The sequence below is a fragment of the Mangifera indica genome, chromosome 1, assembly GCF_011075055.1.
Source record: "Mangifera indica cultivar Alphonso chromosome 1, CATAS_Mindica_2.1, whole genome shotgun sequence".
Classification (NCBI taxonomy): Eukaryota; Viridiplantae; Streptophyta; class Magnoliopsida; order Sapindales; family Anacardiaceae; genus Mangifera; species Mangifera indica.
The window spans coordinates 21,732,416-21,742,271 of NC_058137.1; the positions used below are offsets into that span (position 1 = coordinate 21,732,416).

At 33.5% G+C, this 9,856-nt stretch overlaps 2 protein-coding genes across 3 annotated transcripts; both read right to left on the reverse strand.

The window, feature by feature from the left end:
* LOC123221968 (33 kDa ribonucleoprotein, chloroplastic) lies at positions 1-2,067 on the reverse strand. Its single transcript, XM_044644957.1, has 4 exons — positions 1,590-2,067; positions 1,353-1,454; positions 437-745; positions 1-349 (listed from the first exon to the last, which is right to left on the reverse strand). The coding sequence occupies exons 1-4, from the start codon at positions 2,019-2,021 to the stop codon at positions 221-223; spliced, it is 972 nt and encodes a 323-aa protein (XP_044500892.1). The 5' UTR covers positions 2,022-2,067; the 3' UTR covers positions 1-220.
* Positions 2,068-3,666: 1,599 nt separating this feature from the next.
* LOC123213599 (nuclear transcription factor Y subunit A-10-like) lies at positions 3,667-9,120 on the reverse strand. 2 transcript variants are annotated; one of them, XM_044633083.1, is made up of 6 exons: positions 8,962-9,120; positions 8,089-8,377; positions 5,883-5,992; positions 5,709-5,777; positions 4,930-5,070; positions 3,667-4,486 (listed from the first exon to the last, which is right to left on the reverse strand). In XM_044633083.1, the coding sequence occupies exons 2-6, from the start codon at positions 8,306-8,308 to the stop codon at positions 4,085-4,087; spliced, it is 942 nt and encodes a 313-aa protein (XP_044489018.1). In that variant the 5' UTR covers positions 8,309-8,377; positions 8,962-9,120; the 3' UTR covers positions 3,667-4,084. The 2 variants fall into 2 exon arrangements, with proteins under 2 accessions (XP_044489018.1, XP_044489011.1); XM_044633076.1 differs by lacking the exon at positions 8,962-9,120 and adding an exon at positions 8,780-8,955.
* Between the last annotated feature and the right edge of the window lie 736 nt (positions 9,121-9,856).

The window sequence follows — 9,856 nt, forward strand, 5'->3', positions numbered from 1 at the left end:
TAGAGAGTAAAATTTGGCTTTGCTATAATTTGCAATAATTCTCTTGAATAATAAACAAATACATACACTCTAACCCAGAACAAAAGACTCTGACCATATGTTGTCCATTCACATCTTAGTCTCTGCGATTAGGATGAACTATTTTGTAAATAATAGGAGTCAAAATTTAGTTGTAGAAGGTAATATTTTCACAGACTATTCCTGTGATACTCTACATTTTTTAGCTGCTGATGCTAAAAAATAAATCACTACTGTCAAGACTGTTTTCTGTGTTTCTATCCAATGCCTGCACTGGAGAAGAAGCTCTTTCAGCAGCAATATTCAATCTTAGAGGTCGCCCTTCAACTTCCTAATAGCATAATTCATTAAATTAGATTAAAAAAATAGTTAACTTCCATTAAGAAACTTAAAACATTTGTAACTACACAATCCTTACCACTCCATTCATGGCATTTAAGGCAGATTCTACATCCTCAGCGGTTTCAAATGAGATAAACCCAAATCCTCGAGATCTACTTGTGTCCCTCTCATAGATGACCTTGGCACTCAAGACCCCTGGTTGTTCGGCAAATGCATCTCTAAGACCCTGTGAGGTGAGACGCCAACCAAGATTTCCAGCATAGATCTTGTAAGGGCTGTCAACAAAACTCTGGTTACTGCTCCTTATTCTTGGTCCCATGATTGCCCTCTCACCTCCCCTTGGCACTTCCGGGAAGTTTACCTTCACAGTCCGGCCCCCAATTTGCTGTCAACAGAAACCAACAATGAAACTATGTTAACTTTCTCAGGTATTTAACATGGAAATGTAGCTTCACATTTAACAAACTTCACGCATAATATATTAAGTTTGGGAAATTTTCCTCTCGAGGAAAAAACAGTGAAGTGATGAAATCCCTGTCTGTCAGCTGATACAGCCCCACAATTCAGGATTTTGTGTGGGAGCAACGTTGCTGGAACGAAATCTACGAGTCACATATAGTTACAAGCTTGATGTTTTATCTTATAAGAGCAAGCATTATACTTTGTGCCCCCAAACACAATTTTATGGATCCTCAATTGCATGTAACGTTACTAGAACGTCCACAAGTCATATATAGTTATAGAATTCACATTTCATGTTATAAGAGCAACATTCTCATTCATTAAACATTACACTTAGGCCACTCAAACATAATTTTCTGGTAGCACTACTGCAATCAAAGTTTTATGTTATAAGTGCTGACATTCCAATTTAAATTTTGACATTGTAAAATCAGTCCAAAGAGGTACTGCAGCAAGACCCTTAAATTCAATTCAGAAATGAAAGCAATATCAAAAGTAAAGCCATTGAAAGAAATCAATAATTCACTTACAGAACCATCAAACAAACGAATGGCTTCTTTAGCTTCTTCCACATTCCCCATTGCTACAAAGCCAAATCCTCTGCTCCTGTCTGTAACTCGATCATAAACAATCTGAAAATCCAAAAAAAAAAAAAAAGATATAAATTCAACACAAAAATAACACAATCAGGAAAACCCCCCACAATCCCATTAAGCCAAAAACAGGACCTAAACATAAAAGAAAAGAAAAGAAAAGAAAAGAAAAACCTCAGCAGAAATCACACGACCAGCCTCCTCAAAAACCTCGGATAACTGAGAAGAAGTCATAGAATAAGGCAAGTTTCCAACGTAAAGTCTTCCTTCTTCACTAGCCTCTGCCAAATTTGATTCTGTTTCAGGTTCTGATTCTGACACTGTTTCGGGCTCAGTTTCTGTTTCAGCCGCTGTGAAGTCTTGGTCATCTTCAGATAAATTAAAGGTCTCAAATGACGAAGAGAGGCAGCGAAAGCGAGTGATATGAGAGAGGGAGAAGTGAAGGGATGTGGCGTGATGTTGAGTTTTGAGCTTGAGGGAGCTTTTGGGTTTCGAAGATGGAGGAAAGTGGGACGTGGGAAAACAGAGGTTCGAAAGCTTGTTAAAGTTGCAGAGAGAAGCAGATGAAGCAGCCATGGAGAGAGGAGAAGAAGAAGAAGCCACCATTTTTTTATTGAAATGAAGGGAATCTGGTTGGGAGATTTTTTGCAGCTCAGAAGAGAAGCAAACCTGAGATTAGATAAGGTTGGGTTTGGGCTATTTTGGGCCCGCTGGGCAACAGTCTAGCCCAATAATTTGGTATTGTAATATAAAAAATAATAAAATTATGCAAATAAATACAAATAAATATGTATTATTATATTATTAGATAATTTTTAATTAAATATAAAATAATATTTAACCATATAATAACATGCATAATTATATATTTAAAATAGATATATATAAAATTCTTTTATACAAATAATAAATTATTTATATATCTAATTATAAATTTGACATGTTGATCTTTATCTTTTATATAACATGGAATTTTCATGTGTCAAAAGTGGGAGGAATGATAATTCAACAAGAAGCATAATTATTAGATGATTATTAAAAAATTTGTAAATATATAAATTAAATTATAAAATTTTTATTTTTGCACCGTATATCTTGATAATTTAGAGTATAAAAATATTTAATTGGTGAAAAGTACAATGAAAACTGAAAAAATGATTGATACTTTTACGATAAAAACAATTATTTTACACTAAAATATTTTAGAATGACAAGTTTTCAATTTTTTAGTGTCTTTTGTTCAGAATAATATTTAATTCTCTTATTAATCTATTTTTTTTATTAAAATTATATTGTTTTGTTTGATAAGTAATAAAAGATTTTGACAATTCTATTATTAAAGGTGATGAGAGATAATCAAATTTGATGGAATAAGAGTGGTGGTAGGTGACGCAATCTATAAAGCTAACTATGGTATTCTAATGGAGTGGGTGAATACGATACAACCAGGAGGAGGGCGTTGTAACATATTTGGTGGAGTAAGGGTGATAGTGGTCGGTGGCACAGATGCACAAAGCCAACCATGGTACTCTAGTGGCATGGGTTACTTCTAACTCATATTGACATAACTTATCTAATTAGACAATTGAATTAGTTGGATCGATGAAGACCTGAACCAATCTTTTGATCAGGTCATCATTCAGTGCAACATTTATTAAAAACATTGACAAGATAATTCATATAAGATTGTTTATAGGTTATGCTAACATTACTTGTTTAACCAATTTATCAAACTAGTCGAACTGATAAAGACCTAAACTAAGCCTTTGACTTAGGTTATCATTTGATTCAGGATTTATTAAAAACATTACTAATATGGCATCACGATAATACATATCAGATTTCCTTCTATCACATCCACAACTTTTTCTGAAAGCAGTTGAATTTGACAAGGCAAACAAGCATATACCCAGCTTCTCTCTTCTAGTCTTGGTCTCATTTGGTTGGTCTTAACAAAAAGCTTACCAGGCAACTTGGTAGAATGTTTTAGTCATCTTTTTAGGAACCCTTCTTGACACTCAGTTTCTTATAATAGAATGTCATCCTACAATCCAGATGATTAATCATAAATCAAGTGCAACATATCATGTCAAGAGCAACCTAGTACTCTTCAGTGACCCAACATAAGCTACAAGTCCTTTAATCCATGATTCAATGTTTTAGCTCAAAACTACAACTAATATAATTCAAAATCTATCAGAAAATTAAGGGGCATCTTTACAACACTATTCTACAAAAAAGCACTCGAAAATAGGAGGATCAAGTAAGGCCTTTTCTTTCATCAAGCACAGTAGACCATGCAGAAACACTTCAGTACAACAGATCTAAAATCCAGTAACACAGATAATAGACATTCAAGATACGCACACTTTGAACATAGTTTTTTAGTTCTTCACAAACCCATATCTAACACATTTATTGGAGAAATGGGAATAAACCCATTACACTCTAGTTTTTTGTAAGTTTTTTGAAGTGCATTAGGGAGTTAGCATCTCTAGCACTCCACACTGCACCGCCGCATGGAGTGGAAAAGATGACCGTAATGCTCTGAGCCAAGAATGATTTGCCTAAACCAAATGGTGAGTTGGGCAATCCAATGAACTCCATTTGGTCACAGCAAGGAGGGGGTTTGCTGCAGATAGCAACAAGCCCACCCCTGTTCCTCGCTGTCAAGCCTTAAGGTTGCTGCAGCTCCCTGCTGTAGCAACCCACTGGCTGGGCATAACAATACCACGCCCAATGTCCATAATTCCAGAGAAAGACTGAACAGATGGCCGGATATGATTAAATGGGATGCGATCGAAATCCCCCCTAGAGAACATGCTAGTCACCTCTGATCCTGAAAGATTTGATGTGTTGCAGTGTGTTTCTTTGGAAGAAATCAAATTTCCACCATCAGATTGCAGGACTTCAGAACTCTGAGAACCAGTACGGGGAGACAGTTCCAGCTCACCATCTTTCTTCTCCTCATTTCTGCCATTCTTTTTTAGTTCTTTTGCATTCAAGAAACGGCCTCCACACCCCCTTGGCCGACGCATGGCATGGAGATGGCGTGAATGGTGCATATATGGCTGCAGAAAAGAAATATAGCCAAACAGTTACAAACAGAGTCAGGCAAGGAATTAAAAAATTATCAAGAGCAGAAAATGTTCTGATAATGGTCATGATTGGCATAAAATTTCATAAGCTACACAAATGTTGAAGATTCTATAATTTCTGTGACATGAAAGCAATCTCTCATTTGGTCAATATATCAGAGAACTTCTGAAAGCAGAGCTAATTGTACAATAAGAAGATCCCAAATTACAGAATGTAAGGATTCGTTACCTTGAACTCACACATCACCAAAACCAATTGGATTAACAAACATGACCAGATCCAAAGGGGAGCTTGTAACTTTTGAAAAAAGGCTAGGATTACTTTGTATAAGGGAGCCCATTAAGGTGGTCAATATATATGATTTTTTTTCTTTTTAATGATAACGTATGGACTATTTAGAGTCCAGATATCATACCTTGCGTTTGGCAGTAATTTTATTCTCAAGAACAGCCTTAGCACGTGACTTCCGACGCCTGATGATCCCATGATATTGCTTAGCATTGACATATATTGGTCCATCATCACTTGACAGATTCAGTGGCAGCATGATCCGGCCCTAGTTTGTTGTGAATTATGCATCAGTTAAACTTGACTAGATCTATAATATAGTCAGATATAATCATCTCCCTAAAGCAAAAACCAAATGCATGATAATAAAAATGCTGTATATTGCTACATCCATCTTCAATATTACCCTTTATGCAATTATCTTTGTGTTTACAGTTCTTTTTTTCTTCTTCTAGGGGTCCCCTCCATTAAACTTTGTTCTCATCTTGAATGTCCTAAATGGTCAAGAATTCTTCAATCTAAGATTTTGGGGAATACTGTTCTCTCTACCATGCAACTGTGTAAGAGACTAAAACACAGTTATTGTTCCATGAGTAGGCTCACATGTTAATCAAGCCAAAACTAAAAGCAATTTTCGGCCCATAATCACAATAGATTCATAACCAAATTAATTAGATGCCAAATAATAAATTTTATGTCATAATATTTACCAATTATGATTATTAACTAAATTAGAAGGATGGAAATTAAGCAACCTTTGTCTCTCTAGTTTATTTATTCATCTAAACAAGCATGTACAAAAGCACCAATGTGTGAAGATGAGGATTCTGTTTTCTCACGGAAAAAACTATTGCAGATACAGCTACATAGAACTGATTGAGCCGAAAGGAATTATGGGAGACATACTGAAATTTGAGGTCCATAAGCTGAGAATACTCCATAATATTGATCTGCAAATGGGTATTTCGCACGGATCTACAGTTGCAGCCCATGAATAAAGAGAACAGTCAGCCAAAGAGGCTACAAACCTAAGAGAAATAATGTTTTGAAAGATATCATTAAGTTTAGGAAAATTCTTACCATGTGCTGGCCAAAACCTATCTCAAAACGAGCATGATTTTCTGGCAGAGCTGATTGCAGGGAAACGGCACCAGGAAGCTTATGTCCATCGAGGGAATTTTTGCAATCACCTGAATGAGAAACTAGGCTGGTTAAAAATAATCAAAACAAAATACTCTGTATCGAGAGAATATTAAAAATAAAATCTAAGACCCAGCATTATGAAGATACTGAGCCTTTTCCTTGTAAAGACAATCAAAGATAAGTCAGCAATACTATTTTTAAGCAACAAAAATCTTTGATCATTATGGTGAGTGCTGTTTGCAAAAGGAAAATAGTCTTTGCAGGAGTTGTAGAAATTATGAAATGTAGCCGAAAAGATTGAAAATTGGTACCAAGAACTAATGCTTCATAAGTAGAATTGCATCGATAGAGAAAAAAATGAAAGGCATGCAACCCTCAGGATTCTTTCATTTTAATACATTTATGATTTCCTCAAAGTGAATTCTACTTTGGGGCTCTCACAAATATGCTGGAAACAGTAGCACATATATACCAAATCTATTATTCCATTTCTTCCCTGGAATTCTAATTTACAAAAGAAATAATTGACAGAAAAGGTGTAACTAAAGGCTACTTTCCTCTTGCGTGTTGGTTATTACCTCAGCAAATGTCCTAGAAAATGGACTTTTTGAATTTCCTTTTGGTGTTTCATCAATGAAGTTTAAAGTAACAACTTAGCCAGAAAGCTTAATATTATTATTGAGTCAACAATACTATTAAGCTCTTTTACAGTTATCTTCACATGTAAGATGGGAAAAACAAAGCCGAAATACAGATGGAATACACAACAAATGGAGAAAACCAGAGGAAGACAAAAAAAAAATAAAAAAAATCACATCAAACAATTAAACCCTTAATCTAATTATTTGAAATTCGATCCTTAGGACCTTGACTTTGATACCATGTTAAATTACCTATAGCTTTTAGTATAGGCTAAAAACTAGTATGAAGCCCTCTAATATACAAGCTAGAAGCTTACTTCATCAAAGAAATATTTTCACCTTTTTTGTTAGATTCTATTAACTACTTGACAAAAATTCTTTTTTTGAGGTCAGTGAGGGAATATATTAATGATTTTTGAAGAAATTAATATTCAAGGCAGATGCTAATTATTGTCATTCTTTTTCTCTTTATGAGTTATCATTAACCAAAGTACACAAATATAGTCCTAATTGCATATGTTTTCTTTCTAAGCACTGAATTTTATTGATTAGAATGACTTATTACTTCTCAACAACATCATATTTTGTTATAACTAAGGAGCTATGCTTCTGTGTTTTCGAGATAATCAGTATCTTTGAAAATTGGTACAATCTAATATAGAAGATACTAAGTAGACAGCATAAAAGGAGATTTTTGTCATCAATTTATTCTCCTTAAATTGAGAGACTCAAGGACCCTTCTTCTAACCTTTACAGTTATCAATTCCTAAGCATCCACTAAGTTTAGGCCAGCCTTAGTTGGATCTCAAAGCAGGTCATTGACTTCAAAAACACTAATGAAGAACTTCAACAGCAAAGAAATGAAAATCAATTATTCTTCTTGGATATCTATTTTCTCAAAATTAGCACAATGTTGATTCACACAAATTGGACTTCTACCATCCTACCGAATTAGTGAGACTTCAACTTTACATTGGCTAATCCCTGAATACAATTGTCAAAATACCCAAATACCAAAACCAAGTCATTGCACAAATTTTAATCTTTCCAAGAGAAAAATCCAATCAACACAAGAAACAATAGGTCATTAGAAAAAAAAAAAAACAGAAGAAACAATAGAAAGGAATGAAGACCACATGTTTTCTTTTAATCATGCTACTAATATTTTCTGTACTCATCCTCAGGCAATCACTGTATGCTAAAAATGACTCAACTAGTCTACTTATCCTCTGTGATTCTCGTAGTTATATATAGAGGAATCTTAAATCATTAAGAAGCAATAGCCCTATGCAAACTCCACCAAGAGTTAATTCTCTTCATCCTAGAAAGACTTAACTTGCTACTAATAACCCATTAGGCTTAACTAGTACCAAATACTCATGGTGATAATTGAGATTAAAAATTTAAGAACAACAAAAAACAATTTTCTATGGTTTTTCTTTAATCGAGTCTTGCGTCCCAAAAACCCCCAAAAAAAAAATTTAAAGAGAGAGATTAATTACCAGGAAACAAAGTGAACTGTGTTAGGTTGCCCTTATCAAGCCTTTGACTTGCCTCTTCAGTGGGGATTTCAATGGAAAAGGACTTCGATTGGCCACAAGCATAAACAGGCTGAGATCCCAACTGACTCCACCAAGGTGCTGGTGGCACAGATGAAAATTGCCCAGTTGGGTTATGAACATTCCCTTCATGCTCTTTCAAATACACAGTTTGCATGGCCATTTCTTCCCTCAAAGAGTTCCAAGCAACAATTTATATATTGCTTCCTTCCCAATAACTTCAACAAAAAACCTGCAATTCAATGTTGGAGAAAAAAAATTCCGTCAAATTTTTCCAAATTGTGAGTTGCCACAACAACAGAGGAAAACATGAAGGGAAAAAAAATTGAAATTCTGCAAAAACATTGTTCATGCCATATATAATCAGAAACATAAGACATACCAAAACTTGAGGGAAAAACACAAAACCATAATTTTGAAACACAATTTACAAACAGAAAACATATATAAACAAACAAAACACAAATAGAACCAAGTTGATAGATAGAAAAATTTAGAAGAAAAAGGACCAAAATAAAAGAAACCCACATAAGAACACAAATAGATCATCACATCAACATAAGAAAAAGATTGAAGCAAGTAAATAAAAGAGGAGAAACACCAATCTAGTAGTCAGAACAAAGGGTCAACTTACTTTAAGAAGACCAAGAAACAATTGAAAAAGAAGACTGAAGCTAAGTGAGTTGGAAGGCTAAGAAGAAGTGGATAGACGAGGAGCAGGAGAGAAACCCCATATGTTAGGAGCCATGTCGGTACAATAAGAAGCAACAGAATTATAGAGAAAACCAAGAGAGAGAAGAGTGGAAGTTAGCGTACAAGTGTAAATGGAACTACACGACGTTCGCCAATAAGCTTTAACTTTCATGCAAATCGTTTTGTATAAGAAAATGTATCATTCATTCATTTATTTGTATCACTGTGTCGTCCTTGTGGTCACTTCCCTGTTCTTTCTTTCTTTATCTCTCTTAGCTTTTTAATAATAGAAATCCAAGCTAAAGCTTCGGGCTGTCATCACTCATCACCAACAATTTTTTTTTTAAAGCTGCTAACTTTTTCTTTCTTTTTCTACTGTCTCAAATCTGACAAGTGTAATGTGGAGATGTGCATCAGAAAAGCCGCCACGCAAGGGCCATCACTAGGCTCGGAATTGGAAAGGTTGCCTTAACGGTAAGGTTATCCTATAATCTTATATTATAAAAACCAAAAGATTACAAAAACTAATATACAATTATTTGATAAAAATTATTATTAAAAATTAATAAATATAAATAATTATTATATTTAATTATATATAATAAAAATATTAAATTATTATTTTAAATAAATGTTTATTCTAATACTAATTAAAAAAAATACTTTTATTTTAAAAAATTAATAATAAAAATTGAATCATAACAAAATTAAGATTATTTAAATAATTATTTAATACTTAAAACAGAACTGATAATCTAATTATTTCTTATATTATTTGTTATACTACTATTAGTAATATAAAATTATCAAAATATTTTATTATATGATAAATAAAATAAGTAATGTTAGTAATAAAAGATAAATTATCAAAGTATCTTTTAAATACTCGAATCAAACGTCCTTAAAAAGTCTTTATGCATTCTAATTTATTATGGTAATTAAGAAAAATAATAAAACTATACTACATAATTTTGATATATAGATGATATGTCATAATGTGATTTGATAATTTTAAATT

Excerpts from the sequence above, each read along its gene's own strand:
- LOC123213599 (XM_044633083.1), bottom strand. The coding sequence starts at position 8,308 with ATGGCCATGCAAACTGTGTATTTGAAAGAGCATGAAGGGAATGTTCAT. Across the intron at positions 5,778-5,882 it reads TAGGTTTTGGCCAGCACATG|ATCCGTGCGAAATACCCATT; the intron begins GTAAGAATTTTC and ends CTGCAACTGTAG. Across the intron at positions 4,487-4,929 it reads AAATTACTGCCAAACGCAAG|CCATATATGCACCATTCACG; the intron begins GTATGATATCTG and ends TCTTTTCTGCAG.
- LOC123221968 (XM_044644957.1), bottom strand. The coding sequence starts at position 2,021 with ATGGTGGCTTCTTCTTCTTCTCCTCTCTCCATGGCTGCTTCATCTGCT. Across the intron at positions 1,455-1,589 it reads GTCGTGTGATTTCTGCTGAG|ATTGTTTATGATCGAGTTAC; the intron begins GTTTTTCTTTTC and ends TTGGATTTTCAG. Across the intron at positions 746-1,352 it reads TTCGTTTGTTTGATGGTTCT|CAAATTGGGGGCCGGACTGT; the intron begins GTAAGTGAATTA and ends TTCTGTTGACAG.